The sequence below is a fragment of the Electrophorus electricus genome, chromosome 20 (genome assembly GCF_041902795.1).
Source record: "Electrophorus electricus isolate QZ-2024a chromosome 20, ASM4190279v1, whole genome shotgun sequence".
Lineage (NCBI taxonomy): Eukaryota > Metazoa > Chordata > Actinopteri > Gymnotiformes > Gymnotidae > Electrophorus > Electrophorus electricus.
Genome location: NC_137516.1, coordinates 1,229,980 through 1,255,322, shown reverse-complemented (window position 1 = coordinate 1,255,322; position 25,343 = coordinate 1,229,980). Strand labels below are relative to the sequence as shown.

General features: G+C 47.5%; 5 protein-coding genes and 1 long non-coding RNA gene across 6 annotated transcripts; all 6 read left to right on the top strand.

Moving 5' to 3' along the window:
• Nucleotides 1-2: 2 nt before the first annotated feature.
• LOC145652705 (alpha-2-macroglobulin-like protein 1) lies at nucleotides 3-626 on the top strand. The gene is made up of 3 exons (XM_081703829.1): nucleotides 3-24; nucleotides 123-268; nucleotides 399-626. The coding sequence occupies exons 1-3, from the start codon at nucleotides 3-5 to the stop codon at nucleotides 624-626; spliced, it is 396 nt and encodes a 131-aa protein (XP_081559955.1).
• Nucleotides 627-821: 195 nt separating this feature from the next.
• LOC145652626 (alpha-2-macroglobulin-like protein 1) lies at nucleotides 822-6,195 on the top strand. The gene is made up of 20 exons (XM_081703556.1): nucleotides 822-983; nucleotides 1,059-1,134; nucleotides 1,209-1,338; nucleotides 1,422-1,647; nucleotides 1,855-1,981; nucleotides 2,260-2,381; nucleotides 2,716-2,767; nucleotides 2,847-2,927; nucleotides 3,019-3,195; nucleotides 3,328-3,409; nucleotides 3,543-3,699; nucleotides 3,778-3,852; nucleotides 3,928-4,090; nucleotides 4,260-4,453; nucleotides 4,844-5,059; nucleotides 5,147-5,265; nucleotides 5,360-5,468; nucleotides 5,540-5,602; nucleotides 5,729-5,834; nucleotides 5,998-6,195. Exons 1-20 carry the CDS (start codon nucleotides 891-893, stop codon nucleotides 6,042-6,044), a joined length of 2,415 nt encoding a protein of 804 aa, XP_081559682.1. The 5' UTR covers nucleotides 822-890; the 3' UTR covers nucleotides 6,045-6,195.
• Nucleotides 6,196-7,594: 1,399 nt separating this feature from the next.
• On the top strand, nucleotides 7,595-9,950 carry LOC145652650 (uncharacterized). The gene is made up of 2 exons (XM_081703613.1): nucleotides 7,595-7,652; nucleotides 7,748-9,950. Exon 2 carries the CDS (start codon nucleotides 8,471-8,473, stop codon nucleotides 9,515-9,517), a length of 1,047 nt encoding a protein of 348 aa, XP_081559739.1. The 5' UTR covers nucleotides 7,595-7,652; nucleotides 7,748-8,470; the 3' UTR covers nucleotides 9,518-9,950.
• Nucleotides 9,951-14,092: 4,142 nt separating this feature from the next.
• Nucleotides 14,093-16,058, top strand: LOC145652704 (alpha-2-macroglobulin-like). The gene is made up of 7 exons (XM_081703828.1): nucleotides 14,093-14,166; nucleotides 14,547-14,730; nucleotides 15,045-15,201; nucleotides 15,334-15,386; nucleotides 15,498-15,518; nucleotides 15,648-15,816; nucleotides 15,970-16,058. Exons 1-7 carry the CDS (start codon nucleotides 14,093-14,095, stop codon nucleotides 16,056-16,058), a joined length of 747 nt encoding a protein of 248 aa, XP_081559954.1.
• Nucleotides 16,059-16,144: 86 nt separating this feature from the next.
• LOC145652615 (uncharacterized) lies at nucleotides 16,145-16,971 on the top strand. The gene is made up of 3 exons (XR_014118889.1): nucleotides 16,145-16,265; nucleotides 16,654-16,768; nucleotides 16,907-16,971. It is a non-coding gene; the product is annotated as an uncharacterized LOC145652615 (long non-coding RNA).
• Nucleotides 16,972-19,577: 2,606 nt separating this feature from the next.
• Nucleotides 19,578-24,241, top strand: LOC145652614 (alpha-2-macroglobulin-like protein 1). Its single transcript, XM_081703544.1, has 17 exons — nucleotides 19,578-19,648; nucleotides 19,856-19,982; nucleotides 20,261-20,382; nucleotides 20,720-20,771; nucleotides 20,851-20,931; nucleotides 21,023-21,199; nucleotides 21,332-21,413; nucleotides 21,547-21,703; nucleotides 21,782-21,856; nucleotides 21,932-22,094; nucleotides 22,264-22,457; nucleotides 22,890-23,105; nucleotides 23,193-23,311; nucleotides 23,406-23,514; nucleotides 23,586-23,648; nucleotides 23,775-23,880; nucleotides 24,044-24,241. Exons 1-17 carry the CDS (start codon nucleotides 19,646-19,648, stop codon nucleotides 24,088-24,090), a joined length of 1,893 nt encoding a protein of 630 aa, XP_081559670.1. The 5' UTR covers nucleotides 19,578-19,645; the 3' UTR covers nucleotides 24,091-24,241.
• Nucleotides 24,242-25,343: the final 1,102 nt, after the last annotated feature.

Sequence of the window (25,343 nt, the reverse complement as noted above, 5' to 3'; positions counted from 1 at the left end):
AGATGACGAAACAAAAGGGCTCAAGTTGGGCCTGGGAAACTCTGGAGGGCTCTGAAGCTCCAGGACTGATGCCCTTTCTGCTCTAGGTGCTGTGTTCTAACTGTCCTGTGTGTGTGTAACAGAGAACCGAGGAGGAGTGGTGGTGCCCCTCCAGGATGTGCGTGCTCTGTCTCCGCTCGTCCAGGTAGTGGTGTACGCCATGCTCCCGAGAGGGGAGGTGGTAGCCGACAGCATGGACTTCCCCGTTGAGCTGTGTCTGGCTAACGAGGTCAGAATGTCACAATGTTCTAGTGGTCTTGTGAAGTAAAATGTTGCCGTGGCTGGTCTCCACTTCATAAGAAGCTGTATCCATTTACAGTGTAGCTTGAGGTTCTCACTAGTCTCTCATGGTCTCCCAGGTGTCTCTGAATTTCTCTTCTCCTGTGGAGCTGCCCGGGAGTTCTGTGGAGTTGATGCTGAAGGCTCGCCCAGGCTCGCTGTGCTCCGTGAGGGCCATCGATCGGAGCCTGTTGCTGCTCAGCCCGGACAAGGAGCTCAGCGTTGAATCTGTACGTTCATACCGAAGCCCTAAAGCTCCAGGGTGCTCAGGTCTGTTCCAGCTGAGCCACCCACCTGCAGAGCTCTGATCCAACACTTGTGCAGATGTTCTCCAGAACCCGCATTAACCTGATCAGGGTTGAACTCCAATTCAGCAGCAGCCCACCAATACTTGGATCAAATGCTTTCTCTTGCTCGGCTCATATTTTGCACAGTTGTGCAGCTGTTAAACGCTCATCGAGTCCTATGGCTGACTCTCGCATCTCATGTCATCCTAGGTCTTTAAGCTGCTCCCTGTCTACAAGTTGTCTGGATACCCAGATGGCACTGAAGACTTCTACCCTTGCTCTGAGATGCCACCTCGCCTGCCAAAGCCTCTATTAAATGCAAGACTCGCCTTCCCTGGTCCATACAATGGGAACGTTGATGTGTACCATGTCTTCAAAGTAAGAAATAGTTTTGGCACCCAGGGTTTGTAGTTGATATATGCTGTTGTTTGAAACACTGTTCCCTTTTCTCAGGATGCTGGAATCAAGACCATTACCAATGTTGACCTAAGAAAGCCCTTTGACTGCAGGACTTTGTGGAAATTTGGCTGTAAGTGGCATGAAGTCCTTTTGAGTGAAGAAATGCATATTGTATCCGATATTGAAGAAATATTCTCTCAACAGTTGAAAACGTAGCCTTTGCCAAAGAACTTCCTGTAGGCTCTGGTGAGACTCCCTCAGACCAAAACCCACCAGCCGCCACGGTCCGCAGATACTTCCCAGAGACTTGGATCTGGGACCTTGTTTATGTGGGGTGGGTACACCTGGGCTGTGGCTCAAACCTGTTGCCACCAAATGCAGTGGCCTCGTCTGACCAGTTTTCCTTCTCCTCACCAGGACGTCTGGGTTTACTAGGGTCAACGAGACCGTCCCAGACACCATCACCACGTGGGAGGGAGGCGCATTTTGTACATCTCCGGTCGGGTTTGGCGTGGCCCCAAAAGTCGACCTCACGGCCTTCCAGCCTTTCTTCGTGAGCCTGACCCTGCCCTACTCCATCGTCCGTGGAGAGGTGTTCACGCTCAAGGCCACAGTCTTCAACTACCTCCCCTCCTGCATCATGGTAAGTGGTCCCAGTGTCTCCATCCCCCTATGGGACAGAGGAGCTGATTATCCCCACGGTAATTCCTACTTGACTGTTCACTGAGCAGTGAGTCCCCACTTATGGCTCGTGTGTGGAGGTTTTGTGCTGGAAGTACCTGTGAGCCACATGGAATGCAGGGGCAGTTGTACAGTGCTGGGCTCTGACGCACTGCATGTGTGTTTAAAGGTACAAGTGATGCTGGCATCCTCAAATCAGTTCTCAGTCCAACCCTGCAAGAGCTGCATTTACACACACTGCCTCTGTGCTGACGACGGCTGGACCTTCACGTGGGTCGTCACGCCCTCCGTGTTGGGTAAGTCTGACGTCAGCTGAAATTGGAAGACTGGACATGTATTTTTATCCACATATTTAAGAAGCGGATTGGAATGTGGAATTGCTGAGGTTGGCGGCAACAGCTGTCTAGCAGTAATGCTCTTCATTTGTGTTCCACTATTGCAGCCTTCTCAGAAGGCACATTCCAACTTGCAAAAATGTGTTGAGTAGCGTTACTGCTCTTTCTGGATGTACAATTATGCATTTCATTAAGTAGCTTGACGTTTCCAATGCCCAATTTGGGGGGGTGTATTGTAGGTGAGGTGGTCTTCACAGTGACTGCAGAAGCAGTACAGACATCTGCACTGTGTGGGAATCGGGTGACCGGTGTGCCGGAGAAAGGACGTATGGACACGGTGGTTCAGACCCTGCTGGTGGAGGTGAGTTCCATTGGGGTCTCCTCCACCCTGAAGAGCCCCAGTAACCACAACTCCCCTTACTGGAGTCTGCCAGTAGCTGTACGCTTCTGAGCATTTGAACACTGCTGGAACGATATGAATACCAAACTTGGTTGGGTGGCTATTCTCCTCAGTCGGATGGGTGTGTGTGTGTATATATCTTGCACACCAAACCCCCCTTTTTTTTGTGTGGTTCCAGGTAGTCTGTACTGTGATGGGTGGGGTTGTTCACTGTTAACTTGACAGAAGGATACTGAGCAGACTAAAGGGTTTTGTTCTGGTGGTTCTGACTGCATACTACTTCTTCCTCTGACAGGCAGAGGGCACCAAACAATCCAACGCTTACAATGAGCTCCTCTGTCCTGCAGGTCTGTAGTCCAACAATGTTCTCACTTGGGTTGGTGAGTGAGATGATGTCTCTCTGATGGCCCTTTTCCCATCCTCTAGGTGTTGTGGAGAGAAATGTTACACTGAAGTTGCCTAAAGTGATTGTGCAGGGTTCCCCCACTGCCTTTGTCTCTGTGCTGGGTGAGGACACTTGCAGCTACACACCCATTCATTTGGAATTGAACAAGGTCTTGCGTATGGACACGCACAATTCTGGTGACTCTCTCTGCAGGAGATCTGATGGGCCATGCGCTGCAGAACCTGGACAACCTGCTGGCCATGCCGTACGGCTGCGGTGAACAGAACATGCTGCTCTTTGCCCCCGACATCTTCATCCTGGGGTACTTGGAGAGCAGCGGCCAGCTGACGCCCGCCATCAGGAGCAAAGCCACCTCCTTCCTGCTGAGTGGTGAGGGCACACACCAGTGGCTCCCAGACTGTGTGCAGGATACCTGGGGGGGTGGTTTGATTTTCTGCAGTTTATTCTGGACCTTTTGGCAGCATGAGCCGAGCAGCCTGTTTCTCCCCATGACTGATGCAGGCTACCAGAGAGAGCTGACCTACAAGCATGAGGATGGATCGTACAGTGCCTTTGGGACCTCCGACAACTCGGGCAACACCTGGTCAGTCTCGCACAAACCAGATGGTTCCTGTACAGCTCTCAAATGACACCAGACCCCTGGCCGTGTTATGGATGGCTCTTATTGAAATGAATGAATATAAAAATCAGAAGCTCCCTGGTGTCTGTGTACTCAGGCTCACTGCGTTCGTGATGAAGTCTTTCGAAAGCGCAAAGCAATACATCTTTATCGATCAGACGGTCATCGATCAGGCCAAGACTTGGCTGGGCAACAAGCAGCAGCTAAACGGCTGTTTTGCCTCAGTGGGCAACCTCATCCATGTGGACATGCAGGTCAGGACTCTGCAGTGCAGCAGATGTGTGGTGCAGCACTCCTGTGAGCCGGCTGGCTGACTTTGCGCTCTTACCCAGGGTGGAGTGAACGATGAGGTGACCCTCTCGGCGTACGTCACAGCTGCTCTACTGGAGTTGGGCACCCAGAGGACAGTGAGTGCTCCCCTTCCTCAAACGGTTCCCTCTAGTAGTCTGTGTGAACATGCCTTACTGTGTTTGCCATGGTAGGACCCCATGGTTTCCAAGGGTTTGGACTGCCTGAGGAACATCTCTGCACAGGTGAACTCCACCTATGCCATCGCCCTCCTCTCCTACACCTTCACACTAGCTGGAGACCAGGTGATGAGAGGAACCCTGCTCTCCCGCCTGAACCAGCGAGCCGTAGTGACAGGTCAGACTTGCCCAATTTGACCTTCACTGGATGTTGGTATCTGGCTGAGAACTGGCGTGTTTTGGAGGCTGCATGTGTCCATAAATACAGAGCAATTATGGTGATGGTTGGCTGGTATTTACCGGAGAATCTTGGCCGAGTGGGCTCGGTGCTTTTCTGTCTCCTTCAGTGGATGGGCGGCACTGGGGCAGTGGACGTGTTGGGACGGTGACGGACTCTCTGGACGTGGAGACGACCTCCTACGTGCTCTTGGCTGTGCTCTCTGGACCCCTGCTGCCCCAGTTTGAGCTGGGCTACAGTGCCAGCATCGTCCGCTGGCTGGGCCAGCAGCAGAACGCCTTTGGCGGTTTCGCGTCTACGCAGGTAGTGCCCCCCCTTCGCACCGCCAGCTCAAATATTGTCACTTTGTAGCCCGGCGTGAGTATGATCTTTGGCTCTGCTAATAGTTGGCTCGCTTGATTCAGTTTCTCGAGATGTTTACACCTCAACAGCCACCTTTTAATTCTTGCGGATGCTCTTATCCAGAGCGCCATAGCCACCGCTGCCCTGAGCACGTGTGTAAGGTACTTGACTTGTAATTGGCTAAATGTGCTTTCATTTCCTCATGGGATGCATCCTAGCCAGTACAGTAGGTTGGAGCAAGATACCAATGAACGCGAATACTCTAGTCCTTCTTGTTTGTTGGATGACATCAGTGTAAAACCATACCCTAGAAGAAATGCCTCCTGTTTTGAATCCCTTTTCTCTGCCCAGGACACTGTAGTGGCTCTTCAGGCTCTGGCAAAATACAGCACTGCCACCTACAGTACAACAGGCACCATTGCGGTGACTGTGACGTCACCCCTCGGCTCGAAGACCCAGTTCACGGTGAACCAGAGCAACAGACTGCTGTACCAGCAGATCCAGCTGCAGGAAGTGACTGGGGTGTACAACGTCAGGGCATCAGGCCAAGGCTGTGTGTTTGTGCAGGTCAGTCTGGTGCCCCTTGGTGTAGAGATGCTTGAAGAGCTTCTTGGGTGTAAAAATGACTCTGGGGTACTTGTATTTCTCCTCCAGTTCACCCAGCACTACAACATCCCGCCTCCCAATGACTTCTCCTCCTTCAGTATCGCGGTCAACACAAGCTCAAACTGCAGTGCCCCAAACCTGTCTGTGGGGGTCACTGTGACTGTCAGGTGAGCTCTACTAGAGCACAAGAGGAAAGGATGGCTTTGGATGTATAAAGTCTGTCCATGTAACCCTGTGACTTTGCTTTAATTCACCTTTCAGGTATAACGGTAACAGGACTGAGACGGACATGGTGGTCATCGAGGTCAAGCTGCTGTCTGGCTTCAGTCTGGTTGAGGGGTCACTGATGCCAGTAGCTGGCTCTACAGAGGTAACTTTGACCTCACTGAAAATACCCATCATGCATTAGCTGGTCTGCTCACAAAGAACCTGTGTCTACAGGTGAAAGGCACTGTAAAACGCGTGGATCCAACGGAGAGAAACGTAGTCATCTACCTGAACGGGGTAAGAACAGGCTTTCGCCAGATCAACTTGCTTGTAAGATGAACAGTGTGTGTCGGAGGCCACCGTTACCATGGTGTTTGTCCCATCATTTTGTATGGTGACTGCATCGGTCTCCCTTTTCCCCAGCTGAAGAAGGGAGAGACCAAGACCTACACTCTGGTTATCCAGCAGGACATAGCAGTGCAGAACCTGAAGCCAGCTGTGGTGAAGATCTACGACTACTACCAGCCCAGTAAGAACCAGTCCTGTTATCTTCCGAAACCGTCATGGAAGATGAGGGAGAGGGTTGGATAGAAATGACCAATATGCAATTAAGGACAAGGATCATATGAACTGAATTCGAATGTCCGCCTGTGTAGTATGAATAAGAACCGGTTTTCCTTTCTCTCCTGTAGGTGATGTGGCCGTTACACAATACACGTCTCCATGTAACGAACGGTAGACCACGTGCCCTGCTGCCTGCACTAATGTTGGCCATGTTGTACTGCATTGTACCAGGAGAATCTGTCCCTTTACCTGAAGTGTAAATCGGCTCTAATGCTACTGGGTGACTGTTGTGTAATTACTCGGTTGTATTGAAATAAATTCTCTTGTGCAGTGTACAAATGCCTTGGTGGGGGGTTTTTGTGGTCTTCACCAGTGTTCCCTCATCTGCCTGAGCGCTCTTGTTACTGGATCACTGCTCAGCATAACTTGCCATTCAGAGCAAGACTAGTCATAAATTGAACATTGGTGGGGAGGGTCACAGGGAATTCACTCTCTCATGAGGAGAGAATTGAGGGACAAAGTATACTAATGCTCAGAAATCTATGGATTTGTAAGAAGACGAGTCCAGATATTGTGACCAGGTACACTTGGGTGTGCATCAAGGACCTCCACTTCTGTCCTGTTCCATCTACTAATCTCCTTCTCAGTGGTTTAGTTGACACTAAAGCCATTTATCATACAGGTACAGCTACACAGGATATATGAATATACAATAAATTAAACCTGCTGCTACTCTACATGTTCACATGCATCACTACAATGACTGACTGACGCATTAGACTTCATGTGGGATTTCTAATGTAACTAAATATCAAAACAATGTTCACCATCATATCCAACTAACATTGTTGGATTCTGCATGGACCACCACAAACTCGGAACTGTACAGTACATCATCTCCCCCCCCCCCCCACCAGATCTCTATCAGGTCCTGTAAAATACACAGTGCACTTCTACGTGTTTATCTCTCTTTAAAGTGAGGAGACGCGTCCACGCTGTGTCTGTTTAAAGGGAGTAAACATGTTCATTTGACATTGATAAGGTCAGTGTAATACATTTTCATGGAAAGGCAAAATACAATTTTATCTGAAAAGGATGTCAGGACATTTTGAGAATCAACCTCCATGTTAGAATTTTAATCCTAATTGAGTCTGAAAGATGCTTTTGTATTCCTCACAACTCCAGCCTACATCTAAACTTCAAGACTACATGTATAAAAGGAATAGCAATGGCTCCAAACAAAAATAAAGTGTGAAATGGATATTTGCTGGATTTGAATGTTTGACAAACAAACAGCCAAACTCAATTCCATCCATGTGAGAAGGAAACAAACAAACCAGAAATGAACATTAAGGCCTGTACAATTAATGCAGCCTCTGGGACTACAGCAATATTACTGATATGCTTACTATATCTCCAAGTATTTCTAGCTCTTGTTACTCGCTCGTAGGTTCCTTTAATTGGTTAGGTAACAGCTGTAAAGAGTTTGAACTGGTGATTCTTATCAGCTAACTTTAATGAGAGGCTTAAAAGGAATGCAGACAGGAAGGGAGCTTGTGTCTGTCTGCTTCTCTCAGGGAGAAGGGTTGGTGTATGAAGCTGGGTATTGGGGTGTCCCCTGTCTAGTGGCACAATGTGGTGGCGCAGAAGGTAGTCGTGTGGTGTTACCTTGTGCATGTTTAAGACTGCAGATTATTTTCGTGTTTAAATTTCCTTTTGTCTTGTAGGCTTTGGTTACTCCTCACTGTTGTATTTCTGCTGAGAGATGCAGAGGGGCTTGGTGGTAAGAAAGTGTTCAGATCAAGCTACAGCTAGTGATGCTTTGTGTCCATGTTCAGGAATTTAAGCAATCTCTCTGCTCTGTTCATCCCCTTGAAGTGTGGAACAAAAGATCTGCACCACACTGGTATGGTGTAGCGACATCAGCTTCTGTGGCTCAGCCCCAAGAAGTCGACTACCTACCTTATCTGACCAAGATGGAGGGCTCTCCTTCCAGTGTTGCATCCAAGCAAAGTAGCTCTGTGTTTCCTCGGCAAGGCCCGGAACCCGGTCAGACTCCGGGTGGATGGTCAAGGAGTGCTTCCAGAAGTCAAATGGATTCAAGTGCTCAGACTGCAAGTGGCTCTGCTGGGTATTACCAGTCTGTGTTCCAAGGTGGCCAGCAACTTCCTAGACTTGTAACCCAACCCCAACTGCAGGACTCTTCTGGTAGTGGTGAAACTCAGTTTCAGGGGCAGAGTGCTAATCGTGCCCTTGGCACCCCCCAGACTTCCAGTAGCCTTTTTCAACAAGGTGTCTGGCATCAGGGGTCTGCTGGCAGCTTGGACTCTGTATCCAGTGCTCAAGGTTTCCCGAGTCAGTATACTGGTTCAAGGACGCACGCTGTGTCTGTTCAATCTGCTCCCACCCATCAGGGAGACTACAGGGCCCCATCCTCAGGCCACCCAACATACCATCCTTCGAAGAAGCTCCAACCTCCTCATGTTCCCTTCCCTCAATCTCAAAGCTACACACAGCTGAAATCCAGACACTTTTCTTTGGCTAGCCACAGCGCCAGCGGGAGTTCAGGTGTAACCACTACTGGCCGACAGCCGGTCAAGGATGCGCAACAACGTGGGGCCGTTCCTTCTCGGGTTTCGAGTAGATGGCAGACGTGGAGACGGCAGACTGGCAGTGATGTTCCACAAAAAAGCAGTTACTATGCGTTTCTGCCAGCCCAGAGTGCAAGTTCTGGCTTGGGCTCCACCAGCCAACAGGGAGCTGGTTATGCTACACAAAAAAGCAGCAGTTATTATGGACTTGGGCCTGTGCAGGGTGCAAGCATGTGGCAGTCCTCTAGCCAGCAGTCTGGCAGACATGCTCCACAAACGAGCACCTACTATGGACCTTTTGTATTCCATGGGTGCAGGCACATGGCAGCCATCTAGCCCTGACCAGCCTTCAGTACAGACTGCCCAGACCCAGCTGGAGGGTTCGAGTGTGAGTTCTTGTGTGACCTCAACTAGCGGACAGCCAGTCAAAGATGAAGCACACGGAAGCTCTCATGGGACTGTTCCTTCTCGGGTTGCAAGTAGATGGCAGACATCAAGCCAACAATTTGCATCCCAGACTGGCCAGTCCCAGATGCAAGGCTCCAGTGTGAGTTCGAATGTCTTTACTAGCCAACAGTCTGCCAGTGGTGCTGCACAACAAGGCAGCCCCCATGGGTCCCCCCCCCATTGTCCGGTTGGGAGCACAGGGCAGACATTGAGCCAGCAGACTGCATTGCACACTGATCAGTCCCAGAAGGGGGTCCCAAATCCTCCCCAAACTGGATCCCACATTGTAACCTTCAACCAATACAACCCAGCAAGTCAGACCCCATCCAGCATGTATGGGTTGTCCAAAGGGCATCTTGGCACTTGCTCTAGTGGCTGGGGACAGAATGCTGTGATGCAGGCAGGTGTAAGCCAACCAGCATCTGCTGTGGATTTTAATGTGGACCAGCAATCCTCTGACGTGCACTTATCCTACACTGGTTCCCCATCAAGTGTGTCCAGTGGTTCAACCAGCTACAGCTTCACTCAGGACTTGCCTGGTCACTCCTACTACCATCACAGTAAACCCCAATTGCTTCCTACCCAGTTCAGTGGGATGGTCAAGCACTAGGGCTCAGGCTAATGCTGTTCAGCAAAAATGATGCTGAACCTGTTCTTGGTTCTTTTCAAAATAATCCTGCTTTCTTAAATAAAATGTGTTGCCAACACTGCTGTCTCTGCTTGGTTTCTGTTCAACAATGGTGTGTAAAATGTGAAGGGAACACTAGCCAAACAGACTCTGCAGTGCGTTTGGCCTTTGCTCTATGTATACATTTAGGTGGTGGTTGTGGCACTTGTTGAACTAGGACAACGCTGTAGTGGTTGGCAACACCTGTAGAAGGCTTTTGTTGTTCTTTGTGTGTTTGTTTCTCCTCTATACTGAGACTGGTTCATCACATGTTCACAATCTATTGTCTTGCAACTCTGGTCTACAGATCCCCTAGACTCGACGGTCTCACTTATTCCCAATGTTCAGCACAGACTGGTGGTAGCAGGGGGCTGGAATTGCTATCAGCTGTTCACCTTTGTGTTTTCAAATTCTCCTCCCAAGAGTCTTGTTCCCTATGGGGGGGGGGGGGGGGGGACGGACCTCACCTTTTGTCTGTTCTGTGGTCATTAAAACTCTCAAACCTGATCTGATATTTCTTCAGATTCATGTGTGTGTGTGTGTGTACTATCATTAATGTTGTGTTCTCTGCTAGTTTTGAGTACAAATCACTAAACTAAAATAGGCTTTCCTTACTGTTCAATAGAGGTAAGTGGACTGTAGAGCAAGGCAGGTCCTAAGGCGTGATTTGTCCTCCTTTGAAGTGTCCGTCAGACCACTGGAATGTTAGTGGTGATATTGAACAATGCAACACATCAGGCTCATTCACACACCAGCATTTTCACTGGTACATTAATATACGGACTCAGGCTTGTACATTACAGGCAGCTAGCTGTGCATTTGAGGTATGGAGAATGAAGAGTGACGTATGGTCTGGAACAGAAAAACATTCCAATAATCATTGCCTCTTTATGAATACTAGGCACTCGTCTACAGTAATACATTCAGTTCATTTCCTGTACAATATGAATATACCGTACTGAGGTGGTCCAACAGCGCTCTCTAGGGGGGAAGCACTAGTGCTCCTCTATTATTACATGCGAGGTTCTAGAACGAGCTGGACGTAGAGCTGAACACTTCTACGCCAACTAACACGTCATATATATCGCGCACATCCCAACTAGCACTTCACTCCACACTAGTATGGCTTTACAACATTGCTAGTGAGAAGTGACGTGATTAGTGCAGAATAATAACAGTGTAGAATTAGCAACTCAGTAGGCTCCCGTAACGGGTTTACAACAGTCAGTTCTCAGTAATAAGTGAACCAAACCTTGCCAATGTCTTAACATGTACTCTTCACTAGAATAAACAGTAAGGAATCAGCTTACGTCCCACACAGCACGTGGAGAACAAGGACGTCACTGGATACACGCGCTGCGACGTCTCTTCTGAACCTGTCGCCGCAGATCTCTGACGTAGTGTGTCGTCGCTCCATAATGACGTGTACCTTTAAGAGCAGTCTGTCCAACACTTGCAGTGGAAATGGAGCCTAAAAATACTTCAGAAATGATTTGCATATGGTCTGTTGGTCTACACTAACACTGCGGGTAAATTCCTTCCAAAGGTCTGCAGATACGTTTGGAAATATTGACATGTATGTAGATAGCTGCGTCAGACTTACTGCATCATATTTTGAATCTTGCTTATGAATGCTAGCAAGTCCTTGTGCACAGTGGTCTGAAATACTGGCAGAGAAAGCGGCTGTGGAGGGACGAAATGAGGCAACATTAGGACAACTTACCAAAAGCAGAAATGTTTTTAGAGCAAAGCACAGAGATGTATGGTTATTTATACATTTAACAGGTACCACTTTAGGCCTTTTAAAAAAGCAACACCACCAGTGCCAGGACAAACTACAGGTTTATTAATACAATTTAAGAACCATAAGATTAAATATAATGAGCAGAAAGTCTGGTTGTGAGTTTCAAGCACAAAGGGCTTCACAGACATTTAACGTGGACACCATCACATATGTGCATAAACCACTTCAGCAGTACAATTCGTGATAAACTACAATTTCCACACCTAGTTAAACCCTGCCATAAAATTCTACATCACAATTTCATAGAAACAGGAAACTCTCATGGCGGGAACAAAACGTGACTCCACAAAATACAAACATATTATCCCACATCACAACTAAAATTAAGGAGATCAACAAATATTAAAACATCATGTCACCTTACATCATATTCTATATTTACCAAAATTGTGCAATACACCCACCCACACCCACACTGCCTGGCCAAATAGGTAAGAGTCTCCCATTGGATAATTACTACATGGGTGAGTATGTTTCAGCTGGCAGCAAGCTATTTAACCCTAACTGATGCAGTGAGTAGCTTCTCATTTGTTAAACAACCATGTCAAAAGACACATCCTGTGGTCGTGGAAAAGATGCTAATCTGTTTCAGAAGGGTCAAATTCATGGCATGCATCAAGCAGAGAAAACCTCTAAGGAGATTGCTGAAACTAAGCAAATCGGGTTAAGAGCTGTCCAACGCATTGTTAAAAAGTGGAAGGACAGTGGGGAAACATCATCTTCGATGAAGGAATGCGGTCGGAATAAAATCTCGAATGATCGTGATCGGCGATCACTTAAACGTGTGGTGAAATCAAATCGTAGCAAAACATGTTTAATAGTGAAAGTAAGAGCATTTCCACATGCACAATGCAAAGGGAACTCAAGGCATTGGGACTAAACAGCTGCGTAGCCTTAAGAAAACCACTTGTCCGTGATTCTGACCGGCAAAAACGGCTTCAGTTTGCTAGGGAACATAAAGATTGGACCCTGGAGCAATGGAAGAAAGTCATGTGGTCTGATGAGTCCAGATTTACCCTGTTCCAGAGTGATGGGAGCATCACGGTGAGAAGAGAGGCGGCTGAAGTGATGCACCCATCACTCCTAGTGCCTACCGTACAAGCCTGTGGGGGCAGTGCTATGATCTGGGGTTGCTGCAGTTGGTCAGGTCTAGGTTCATCAACGTTATGGGCCCAAAGAATGAGGTCAGCTGACTACCCGAATATACTGAATGACCAGGTTATTCCATCAATGCATTTTTTTTCTTCCCTGATGGCACGGGCATATTCCAAGATGACTTGGCGCAATGCTCCAAATCTCCCATCATCAATACAAGATCTTGGGGAAAAATTAATGCAACTTTGGACAGAAATAAATATGGTGACTTTGCAGCAGCTTGTGGAAATGATGCCACAGCGAATGCGTGCCGTAATCAAAGCTAAAGATGGTCCAATGAAATATTAGTGTGTGTGTGTGTGTGTGTGTGTATTTATAATATATATATATATATATATAAATAATTAGATATAGCTTATATGCGAATAACACAAAATGTCCTAAAGCGCTAAAATTTGGCCATTTTAAAATTAAAATATGAACCGCTGGGACTCATGGACAGTAATTAGACATCAATCTTGGATTAAAAAGCCCAAACTAATTGTTCGAAATGCAATATGTTGAAAAAGGAATAAGATTTCCTTTCTATAATCAGCCAACAATTTACTCTGAGTTTTTAAGTATGAATACATAACCATTAAAACATGACTCCGAACAAGTTCGACAAATGAATCGTAACAGCGCAGGAGCGACATGACAAAGCAACCGACTTTGTATTAGTCCATATTCTCTAAACACTTACTGAGAGAGCCTTACCTAGTTATTCTTATTAACACAAGTGAAGAACTGAAAAGGATAACAAAAGAACAACACACACAAACTGACAAAACAATCTGCAAAATAATCACTTTCTCTAGTTTTGTATGTGTTTGAGTAAAAAGAACAATTCTAACGGCCAACAGATACATTTAGCTGACACTTTTATCCAAAGCAACTTACAATTATGACTGAGTACAGCTTGAGCAATGGCGAGTTAAGGGCCTTGCTCAGGGGCCCAACAGAGGCAATTTGGCAGTGAACCAGCAATGTTCCATTTACAAGTAACCTCGACCACTGAGCTACTGCTATCAAACATTATCACATAGAACATTTATAACAAAAGAACAAAAAAAGATAATGTTTTCAGACCTTGACTAAAACAAATTCATTTTTAAAAAACACAATACTACTGTTTTGACTCAGAAATAGTTCAGAAATCAACATGTGGTGAAACGACTCGTTTCATCGAAGCCTTCGTGCATATTAGTATGCGCTCCACCCGTCTCGCACATTGCTCGTTAAACCGATTTGGTTTAGGAGATCGCCTCATCAGTACCTCATTAAATAGATTTGGTTTAGTAGATAGCCTAATCAGTACCTCGTTGAGTAGATTTGGGTTTTTTGTCATTGAATGACAACATTGAGGAGAAATTCAGTCGTGGATAGGCTGTGAGAGTGACGCTAAATGCTCCAACCCAATTAACTCAAACTTTGACCGAACTGATAGGTTATTTGATAAGTGGCGCAGTAGCTAGGGCAGGGCTCAAAGACTTTTCCCCTGTGAAGGGGAGGGGCTTATTATTTATAGCATGAGCTCCCAGGCGGTCTGATTGTCTGGTGGTGGTGGAGTTGCGGTCAGGATGCAGCGCTCCGTGGTGTTTGCCACTGTGCTTCTGCTCCTCCACAGGGCTGTTGCCTTTTTCTCTAATGACACGTATGAGTGTTTATTCTTTCTCTCATATCTGTGTTTGTTACATTTGTGGTAGTATTTGTTGGTTTAAAGTAAGCTGTAGGTCTCTAAATTTGTCTGTATTATTTATAGGATTGCCTATTTGTTTACTTTGGGCCAACATGATGGATTAAAATGCATGCCACAAAAACAAAACAAAAAACCCCCCCAATTCTCAGTTTTGCTGTATTTTTCACTTGTGCCAGGTTTCATGAGTAATTGGATAATGACAATAATACAGATATTATGCAAGTTGCTATACAAAAATTGGAGGCCTATTTAATGGTTTCCATGGATGGGCAGTGTGGATTTAGGTCTTTCTAATCAACCGTATGTCAACTGGTTTTATCTCTGTTCCCCTTCAGGATTTACCTGTTGACTGCCAATTCCCAGCCTGTAGGGGGCAGTACTGAGACACTGTGTGTCCATGTCCACACCGCCCAAAAAAGCTTATTGTTACATGTGACTCTGGAACACGGGCAAACCAGCAAGACTCTTCTGAGCCAGACTGTTGTAAGCCAAGACCACTACCAGTGTGTTTCCTTTAAGGTCCGTACCCTCACTGTCTACAACATATTAAAGCCACAAAGAAACTGGTTTTTAATCAAGCAGAGCCCCATGTGAAAATGGAGCCTTTACTAGAAAGGTCTTTTGACTTGGCTTGTGTCCCAATTTTATCCCAGTTTACATCTCTCATTCCTTTTGTAGTTTTGGTCTGTTTTTTGAACATGTTCTCTGTGTAAGTTGCTTGTACAAGCACACATGTGGGTGATTGAGGAATATCAGAGACCCTCTGTATCTGCACATCAGATTAGAAGAGGTTTTCTGGGTTCACTTTGCTAGTTTCTTTCTTCATTAAACAGGTTCCTGCTGTAAGCATAGATACAGAAGCATCCATTGTCTTTGAGGTAAAAGGGAAAACTACATTCCTAAATGGGACAACAAAGATCCTCATAAAACCTCCTGCTCAGCTGACCATCATTGCAACAGACAAACCCTTGTACAAACCAGGACAGACAGGTATTGTTGGTGGTTTTGGACTGGGGTTTCCTAAAGGAGGTGCAGGGGGAACTCGACAGCCATGGATCTAAACCGGTCTCTTTCTGAGTGTTTGGAGGGTCAGCAGTATTGATGCTGTCTTTCTCTCTACAGTGAAAATCCGGATAGTGTCTCTGGATTCCAACTTCCTCACCTACAATGGGATGGTAAGGGAGTGAAATGTGCAGTTTTTCAAGTTGTTCCATAAAATAAAAGGACTGTTGCAGCAGTGTATGCCACTGATGTGAAGTGTGTGTGTGTCTCTCTCTCTCTCTCAGTTCTCAACAGTGGAGCTGCAGGTATGAAGTGTGCAATATGCATCATCACTCTGTATGTATTTACTGATTCTGGAACTGTGTCCTGGTTGCTATGGAAATTCTTTGCTCATAGTATATTTGAGGATCATTGCATGCTGCTGCTGTCTGTAGGACCCCAACTCCAACCGTATTGGTCAGTGGCTGAACATGTCCACATCCAGCGGCTTCCTGGATCTGTCGTATCCCGTAAGCCCCGAGGCTGCAGAGGGATTCTATGTCATCACTGCCTGGAATGAGGGGAATGAACCAATCACGCAAGACTTTGAAATCAAGAAATATGGTCAGGCGCAGCACGGTTTTCAGTTGGGATTTAATGATCAGTGTTTGGGACAGTATGTTTAACTTGTCTTGAGGGGCTCATCTTAAGAATTCTTTAATGAAGTAAGGCAAAGGTTTGATGTGGGTTTAATATTTTGAAACCCCTCCCCCATAGTGCTGCCAAAGTTTGAAGTAACCATAGAGCTTCCTCCAGTCATAACCGTTCTGGACACTAAGGTCACGCTCAAAGTGTGTGCAAAGTAAGAGCCATTTAAACCTTGAGACTGAACCACCTGGCGCAACATTATGTATTCCTTACTCCACAACCTCCACCCTGGCTGTAGGTATACTTATGGGAAACCAGTGATGGGGTCTGCGACTGCCGTGGTCTGCCGCAGAAGTTACGGATACTGGTGGTTTGCGCCAGGCCCTGCACAGCTCCCAGACATCTGTAGAACTTTTACCATGAAGGTTGGTCCACTTGGTCACCTGTTCCTGCAGATGGTATTGAGAAGCTTCTAAGAAACGTCTAGTCATTTAACCTTCATTGTTTTTAAAGAGACTTTTGCCACCAAAAAGTAGCAAATCGTACAAAAGAAAGGAAAGCTCCCTTCATAAGTATTGAGACTTCCTCAGATTGCTTTGTAGTCCTCAAGTGAAGCAGTTTATGCCCCATGGAGGTGGCCATGTGTTAAAATGGGTTTAGTACAGAAGCTGAGACTTCTAGGTATAATGTGAAGAATCATTGGCGAAATTTCATATGAGGGAAAAGGTACCTGAACGATCTGTTTGGGTATTTTCTTGGGCAGTAATTGTTCTACAGTGTTTCTGAACTCTGTCTGGTCCATATTTACTCTAGACTGACAGGACAGGCTGCGGGTCCTACATCGTTGACCTGAGTGACTTTGCACTGAATGATACACGATATGAAGACATTATTAATGTTGATGCTGAACTGGAGGAATATGGGACAGGTGAGGTTTTCCCACTCTCTGACCCCTTAATGGCTTTAAAAATAAGTGACTGAATATTTGAAAAGGTTTTCTTTACTTGCAAAATGGTCCAAGTGAATGCAGACATTTGTTTGAAAGAGGTGTGTGTTTCAACCACAGGAGTGGTCCTGTCGGGGTCTGGAAGCTCTACTGTTACAAGTGACATCGTCACTCTCACCTTTGTGGACGCTCCGGACACGTTCAGGCTTGGGTTGACCTACAAAGGAAAGGTAATTACTGGTCCTTTTTTTTAATGGTTTGCAATACCTGGCGTGAACTGTGTGCTGTTTAGGGGTCAACATGTAGCACAAGTTTCAGACGGTTGGTTTGGTGGGGGGTGTTTTTTAAATCCGTCTTAGATTAAAGCCACTGGTCCAGACTCCGCTCCTATGAAGAATGAATCGGTGTATCTGGTTGTGAATTATGCTGGGAACAAAAACGCAAGCTGGAAGTTGGTTACCGATGGCAACGGTGTCGCCCCCTTCTCCTTAGACACGCGTTCATGGGGTTCACAATCCGTCTCTCTTGAGGTCTGTGAAGTCCGCCTTTTGTTGGAAAGGGTTCTTGTAAGTGTTACAAGCATAATCAATGTCTTGCCTTGTCTGACCCTTCTAAATGTGTCCCTTTTCTTTCTCCTCATAATAGGCCCAATATCTTGAGGAAAAGAAACCACTTGGAAATATGGCCAACATGAGAACACCAAACTACCTCTTTGCTTACCTGTTGGTTCAGCCCTTCTACTCCCAAAGCAGAAGTTTCCTGGCACTGCAGCGCCCGCTGGAGGTGTTCAGGTGTAATGGACATGCTACAGCACTGGTTCAGTACATCATACAGGGCAATGCACTGGAACCAACCCAACTCTCCCTAGATTTCTTCTACATGGTACGATCTACTGTCAGGTCACCATTTGCAAACTTGCAGCATATTGGTCTCCAGAAATCTGATTTTAACTTGGACTCCCGCCCCCCCAATTTCTTGTCCTGTTGGACATGCTGTTTTGGAAGGCGTTTGTGAACACAATCTCCGTTGGGTGTGCAGGTGATGTCCCGGGGCAGGATGGTGCAGACAGGAAGCATCTCTGTGGCTGTACAACCAGAGAGAGGTCCATGCACACTTGCACTGTAGCCACAACACGGCCTCATCCTGTTGAAATGGATGTAGAGCTCAATTGTAACTGTTGGATGTGCACACCTGATTCTTCCGTTTTGATTTGAAAGATGACGAAACAAAAGGGCTCAAGTTGGGCCTGGGAAACTCTGGAGGGCTCTGAAGCTCCAGGACTGATGCCCTTTCTGCTCTAGGTGCTGTGTTCTAACTGTCCTGTGTGTGTGTAACAGAGAACCGAGGAGGAGTGGTGGTGCCCCTCCAGGATGTGCGTGCTCTGTCTCCGCTCGTCCAGGTAGTGGTGTACGCCATGCTCCCGAGAGGGGAGGTGGTAGCCGACAGCATGGACTTCCCCGTTGAGCTGTGTCTGGCTAACGAGGTCAGAATGTCACAATGTTCTAGTGGTCTTGTGAAGTAAAATGTTGCCGTGGCTGGTCTCCACTTCATAAGAAGCTGTATCCATTTACAGTGTAGCTTGAGGTTCTCACTAGTCTCTCATGGTCTCCCAGGTGTCTCTGAATTTCTCTTCTCCTGTGGAGCTGCCCGGGAGTTCTGTGGAGTTGATGCTGAAGGCTCGCCCAGGCTCGCTGTGCTCCGTGAGGGCCATCGATCGGAGCCTGTTGCTGCTCAGCCCGGACAAGGAGCTCAGCGTTGAATCTGTACGTTCATACCGAAGCCCTAAAGCTCCAGGGTGCTCAGGTCTGTTCCAGCTGAGCCACCCACCTGCAGAGCTCTGATCCAACACTTGTGCAGATGTTCTCCAGAACCCGCATTAACCTGATCAGGGTTGAACTCCAATTCAGCAGCAGCCCACCAATACTTGGATCAAATGCTTTCTCTTGCTCGGCTCATATTTTGCACAGTTGTGCAGCTGTTAAACGCTCATCGAGTCCTATGGCTGACTCTCGCATCTCATGTCATCCTAGGTCTTTAAGCTGCTCCCTGTCTACAAGTTGTCTGGATACCCAGATGGCACTGAAGACTTCTACCCTTGCTCTGAGATGCCACCTCGCCTGCCAAAGCCTCTATTAAATGCAAGACTCGCCTTCCCTGGTCCATACAATGGGAACGTTGATGTGTACCATGTCTTCAAAGTAAGAAATAGTTTTGGCACCCAGGGTTTGTAGTTGATATATGCTGTTGTTTGAAACACTGTTCCCTTTTCTCAGGATGCTGGAATCAAGACCATTACCAATGTTGACCTAAGAAAGCCCTTTGACTGCAGGACTTTGTGGCAATTTGGCTGTAAGTGGCATGAAGTCCTTTTGAGTGAAGAAATGCATATTGTATCCGATATTGAAGAAATATTCTCTCAACAGTTGAAAACGTAGCCTTTGCCAAAGAACTTCCTGTAGGCTCTGGTGAGACTCCCTCAGACCAAAACCCACCAGCCGCCACGGTCCGCAGATACTTCCCAGAGACTTGGATCTGGGACCTTGTTTATGTGGGGTGGGTACACCTGGGCTGTGGCTCAAACCTGTTGCCACCAAATGCAGTGGCCTCGTCTGACCAGTTTTCCTTCTCCTCACCAGGACGTCTGGGTTTACTAGGGTCAACGAGACCGTCCCAGACACCATCACCACGTGGGAGGGAGGCGCATTTTGTACATCTCCGGTCGGGTTTGGCGTGGCCCCAAAAGTCGACCTCACGGCCTTCCAGCCTTTCTTCGTGAGCCTGACCCTGCCCTACTCCATCGTCCGTGGAGAGGTGTTCACGCTCAAGGCCACAGTCTTCAACTACCTCCCCTCCTGCATCATGGTAAGTGGTCCCAGTGTCTCCATCCCCCTATGGGACAGAGGAGCTGATTATCCCCACGGTAATTCCTACTTGACTGTTCACTGAGCAGTGAGTCCCCACTTATGGCTCGTGTGTGGAGGTTTTGTGCTGGAAGTACCTGTGAGCCACATGGAATGCAGGGGCAGTTGTACAGTGCTGGGCTCTGACGCACTGCATGTGTGTTTAAAGGTACAAGTGATGCTGGCATCCTCAAATCAGTTCTCAGTCCAACCCTGCAAGAGCTGCATTTACACACACTGCCTCTGTGCTGACGACGGCTGGACCTTCACGTGGGTCGTCACGCCCTCCGTGTTGGGTAAGTCTGACGTCAGCTGAAATTGGAAGACTGGACATGTATTTTTATCCACATATTTAAGAAGCGGATTGGAATGTGGAATTGCTGAGGTTGGCGGCAACAGCTGTCTAGCAGTAATGCTCTTCATTTGTGTTCCACTATTGCAGCCTTCTCAGAAGGCACATTCCAACTTGCAAAAATGTGTTGAGTAGCGTTACTGCTCTTTCTGGATGTACAATTATGCATTTCATTAAGTAGCTTGACGTTTCCAATGCCCAATTTGGGGGGGTGTATTGTAGGTGAGGTGGTCTTCACAGTGACTGCAGAAGCAGTACAGACATCTGCACTGTGTGGGAATCGGGTGACCGGTGTGCCGGAGAAAGGACGTATGGACACGGTGGTTCAGACCCTGCTGGTGGAGGTGAGTTCCATTGGGGTCTCCTCCACCCTGAAGAGCCCCAGTAACCACAACTCCCCTTACTGGAGTCTGCCAGTAGCTGTACGCTTCTGAGCATTTGAACACTGCTGGAACGATATGAATACCAAACTTGGTTGGGTGGCTATTCTCCTCAGTCGGATGGGTGTGTGTGTGTGTATATATCTTGCACACCAAACCCCCCTTTTTTTTTGTGTGGTTCCAGGTAGTCTGTACTGTGATGGGTGGGGTTGTTCACTGTTAACTTGACAGAAGGATACTGAGCAGACTAAAGGGTTTTGTTCTGGTGGTTCTGACTGCATACTACTTCTTCCTCTGACAGGCAGAGGGCACCAAACAATCCAACGCTTACAATGAGCTCCTCTGTCCTGCAGGTCTGTAGTCCAACAATGTTCTCACTTGGGTTGGTGAGTGAGATGATGTCTCTCTGATGGCCCTTTTCCCATCCTCTAGGTGTTGTGGAGAGAAATGTTACACTGAAGTTGCCTAAAGTGATTGTGCAGGGTTCCCCCACTGCCTTTGTCTCTGTGCTGGGTGAGGACACTTGCAGCTACACACCCATTCATTTGGAATTGAACAAGGTCTTGCGTATGGACACGCACAATTCTGGTGACTCTCTCTGCAGGAGATCTGATGGGCCATGCGCTGCAGAACCTGGACAACCTGCTGGCCATGCCGTACGGCTGCGGTGAACAGAACATGCTGCTCTTTGCCCCCGACATCTTCATCCTGGGGTACTTGGAGAGCAGCGGCCAGCTGACGCCCGCCATCAGGAGCAAAGCCACCTCCTTCCTGCTGAGTGGTGAGGGCACACACCAGTGGCTCCCAGACTGTGTGCAGGATACCTGGGGGGGTGGTTTGATTTTCTGCAGTTTATTCTGGACCTTTTGGCAGCATGAGCTGAGCAGCCTGTTTCTCCCCATGACTGATGCAGGCTACCAGAGAGAGCTGACCTACAAGCATGAGGATGGATCGTACAGTGCCTTTGGGACCTCCGACAACTCGGGCAACACCTGGTCAGTCTCGCACAAACCAGATGGTTCCTGTACAGCTCTCAAATGACACCAGACCCCTGGCCGTGTTATGGATGGCTCTTATTGAAATGAATGAATATAAAAATCAGAAGCTCCCTGGTGTCTGTGTACTCAGGCTCACTGCGTTCGTGATGAAGTCTTTCGAAAGCGCAAAGCAATACATCTTTATCGATCAGACGGTCATCGATCAGGCCAAGACTTGGCTGGGCAACAAGCAGCAGCTAAACGGCTGTTTTGCCTCAGTGGGCAACCTCATCCATGTGGACATGCAGGTCAGGACTCTGCAGTGCAGCAGATGTGTGGTGCAGCACTCCTGTGAGCCGGCTGGCTGACTTTGCGCTCTTACCCAGGGTGGAGTGAACGATGAGGTGACCCTCTCGGCGTACGTCACAGCTGCTCTACTGGAGTTGGGCACCCAGAGGACAGTGAGTGCTCCCCTTCCTCAAACGGTTCCCTCTAGTAGTCTGTGTGAACATGCCTTACTGTGTTTGCCATGGTAGGACCCCATGGTTTCCAAGGGTTTGGACTGCCTGAGGAACATCTCTGCACAGGTGAACTCCACCTATGCCATCGCCCTCCTCTCCTACACCTTCACACTAGCTGGAGACCAGGTGATGAGAGGAACCCTGCTCTCCCGCCTGAACCAGCGAGCCGTAGTGACAGGTCAGACTTGCCCAATTTGACCTTCACTGGATGTTGGTATCTGGCTGAGAACTGGCGTGTTTTGGAGGCTGCATGTGTCCATAAATACAGAGCAATTATGGTGATGGTTGGCTGGTATTTACCGGAGAATCTTGGCCGAGTGGGCTCGGTGCTTTTCTGTCTCCTTCAGTGGATGGGCGGCACTGGGGCAGTGGACGTGTTGGGACGGTGACGGACTCTCTGGACGTGGAGACGACCTCCTACGTGCTCTTGGCTGTGCTCTCTGGACCCCTGCTGCCCCAGTTTGAGCTGGGCTACAGTGCCAGCATCGTCCGCTGGCTGGGCCAGCAGCAGAACGCCTTTGGCGGTTTCGCGTCTACGCAGGTAGTGCCCCCCCTTCGCACCGCCAGCTCAAATATTGTCACTTTGTAGCCCGGCGTGAGTATGATCTTTGGCTCTGCTAATAGTTGGCTCGCTTGATTCAGTTTCTCGAGATGTTTACACCTCAACAGCCACCTTTTAATTCTTGCGGATGCTCTTATCCAGAGCGCCATAGCCACCGCTGCCCTGAGCACGTGTGTAAGGTACTTGACTTGTAATTGGCTAAATGTGCTTTCATTTCCTCATGGGATGCATCCTAGCCAGTACAGTAGGTTGGAGCAAGATACCAATGAACGCGAATACTGGGGTCAATGCTGATGCCTAGCAGTACAAAAGGGCTTGAACTCTAGTCCTTCTTGTTTGTTGGATGACATCAGTGTAAAACCATACCCTAGAAGAAATGCCTCCTGTTTTGAATCCCTTTTCTCTGCCCAGGACACTGTAGTGGCTCTTCAGGCTCTGGCAAAATACAGCACTGCCACCTACAGTACAACAGGCACCATTGCGGTGACTGTGACGTCACCCCTCGGCTCGAAGACCCAGTTCACGGTGAACCAGAGCAACAGACTGCTGTACCAGCAGATCCAGCTGCAGGAAGTGACTGGGGTGTACAACGTCAGGGCATCAGGCCAAGGCTGTGTGTTTGTGCAGGTCAGTCTGGTGCCCCTTGGTGTAGAGATGCTTGAAGAGCTTCTTGGGTGTAAAAATGACTCTGGGGTACTTGTATTTCTCCTCCAGTTCACCCAGCACTACAACATCCCGCCTCCCAATGACTTCTCCTCCTTCAGTATCGCGGTCAACACAAGCTCAAACTGCAGTGCCCCAAACCTGTCTGTGGGGGTCACTGTGACTGTCAGGTGAGCTCTACTAGAGCACAAGAGGAAAGGATGGCTTTGGATGTATAAAGTCTGTCCATGTAACCCTGTGACTTTGCTTTAATTCACCTTTCAGGTATAACGGTAACAGGACTGAGACGGACATGGTGGTCATCGAGGTCAAGCTGCTGTCTGGCTTCAGTCTGGTTGAGGGGTCACTGATGCCAGTAGCTGGCTCTACAGAGGTAATTTTGACCTCACTGAAAATACCCATCATGCATTAGCTGGTCTGCTCACAAAGAACCTGTGTCTACAGGTGAAAGGCACTGTAAAACGCGTGGATCCAACGGAGAGAAACGTAGTCATCTACCTGAACGGGGTAAGAACAGGCTTTCGCCAGATCAACTTGCTTGTAAGATGAACAGTGTGTGTCGGAGGCCACCGTTACCATGGTGTTTGTCCCATCATTTTGTATGGTGACTGCATCGGTCTCCCTTTTCCCCAGCTGAAGAAGGGAGAGACCAAGACCTACACTCTGGTTATCCAGCAGGACATAGCAGTGCAGAACCTGAAGCCAGCTGTGGTGAAGATCTACGACTACTACCAGCCCAGTAAGAACCAGTCCTGTTATCTTCCGAAACCGTCATGGAAGATGAGGGAGAGGGTTGGATAGAAATGACCAATATGCAATTAAGGACAAGGATCATATGAACTGAATTCGAATGTCCGCCTGTGTAGTATGAATAAGAACCGGTTTTCCTTTCTCTCCTGTAGGTGATGTGGCCGTTACACAATACACGTCTCCATGTAACGAACGGTAGACCACGTGCCCTGCTGCCTGCACTAATGTTGGCCATGTTGTACTGCATTGTACCAGGAGAATCTGTCCCTTTACCTGAAGTGTAAATCGGCTCTAATGCTACTGGGTGACTGTTGTGTAATTACTCGGTTGTATTGAAATAAATTCTCTTGTGCAGTGTACAAATGCCTTGGTGGGGGGTTTTTGTGGTCTTCACCAGTGTTCCCTCATCTGCCTGAGCGCTCTTGTTACTGGATCACTGCTCAGCATAACTTGCCATTCAGAGCAAGACTAGTCATAAATTGAACATTGGTGGGGAGGGTCACAGGGAATTCACTCTCTCATGAGGAGAGAATTGAGGGACAAAGTATACTAATGCTCAGAAATCTATGGATTTGTAAGAAGACGAGTCCAGATATTGTGACCAGGTACACTTGGGTGTGCATCAAGGACCTCCACTTCTGTCCTGTTCCATCTACTAATCTCCTTCTCAGTGGTTTAGTTGACACTAAAGCCATTTATCATACAGGTACAGCTACACAGGATATATGAATATACAATAAATTAAACCTGCTGCTACTCTACATGTTCACATGCATCACTACAATGACTGACTGACGCATTAGACTTCATGTGGGATTTCTAATGTAACTAAATATCAAAACAATGTTCACCATCATATCCAACTAACATTGTTGGATTCTGCATGGACCACCACAAACTCGGAACTGTACAGTACATCATCCCCCCCCCCCCCACCAGATCTCTATCAGGTCCTGTAAAATACACAGTGCACTTCTCACTTTAAAGAGAGATAAACACGGAGAAGCGTCCACGCTGTGTCTGTTTAAAGGGAGTAAACATGTTCATTTGACATTGATAAGGTCAGTGTAATACATTTTCATGGAAAGGCAAAATACAATTTTATCTGAAAAGGATGTCAGGACATTTTGAGAATCAACCTCCATGTTAGAATTTTAATCATAATTGAGTCTGAAAGATGCTTTTGTATTCCTCACAACTCCAGCCTACATCTAAACTTCAAGACTACATGTATAAAAGGAATAGCAATGGCTCCAAACAAAAATAAAGTGTGAAATGGATATTTGCTGGATTTGAATGTTTGACAAACAAACAGCCAAACTCAATTCCATCCATGTGAGAAGGAAACAAACAAACCAGAAATGAACATTAAGGCCTGTACAATTAATGCAGCCTCTGGGACTACAGCAATATTACTGATATGCTTACTATATCTCCAAGTATTTCTAGCTC

Bases quoted from the DNA above. Each gene is read 5' to 3' on its own strand.
- LOC145652705 (XM_081703829.1), top strand. From the start codon at position 3: ATGACGAAACAAAAGGGCTCAA. The intron at 25-122 runs GTTGGGCCTGGG...TGTGTGTAACAG, and splicing joins GACGAAACAAAAGGGCTCAA to AGAACCGAGGAGGAGTGGTG. The intron at 269-398 runs GTCAGAATGTCA...ATGGTCTCCCAG, and splicing joins AGCTGTGTCTGGCTAACGAG to GTGTCTCTGAATTTCTCTTC.
- LOC145652626 (XM_081703556.1), top strand. From the start codon at position 891: ATGCCACCTCGCCTGCCAAAGCCTCTATTAAATGCAAGACTCGCCTTC. The intron at 2,768-2,846 runs GTCTGTAGTCCA...CCCATCCTCTAG, and splicing joins TGAGCTCCTCTGTCCTGCAG to GTGTTGTGGAGAGAAATGTT. The intron at 4,454-4,843 runs GTAGTGCCCCCC...TTCTCTGCCCAG, and splicing joins GCGGTTTCGCGTCTACGCAG to GACACTGTAGTGGCTCTTCA.
- LOC145652650 (XM_081703613.1), top strand. From the start codon at position 8,471: ATGCGCAACAACGTGGGGCCGTTCCTTCTCGGGTTTCGAGTAGATGGC.
- LOC145652704 (XM_081703828.1), top strand. From the start codon at position 14,093: ATGCAGCGCTCCGTGGTGTTTGCCACTGTGCTTCTGCTCCTCCACAGG. The intron at 15,387-15,497 runs GTAAGGGAGTGA...TCTCTCTCTCAG, and splicing joins TCCTCACCTACAATGGGATG to TTCTCAACAGTGGAGCTGCA. The intron at 15,519-15,647 runs GTATGAAGTGTG...TGCTGTCTGTAG, and splicing joins TCTCAACAGTGGAGCTGCAG to GACCCCAACTCCAACCGTAT.
- LOC145652614 (XM_081703544.1), top strand. The intron at 20,932-21,022 runs GTGAGGACACTT...CTCTCTCTGCAG, and splicing joins TGCCTTTGTCTCTGTGCTGG to GAGATCTGATGGGCCATGCG. The intron at 23,312-23,405 runs GTGAGCTCTACT...TTCACCTTTCAG, and splicing joins GGGGTCACTGTGACTGTCAG to GTATAACGGTAACAGGACTG.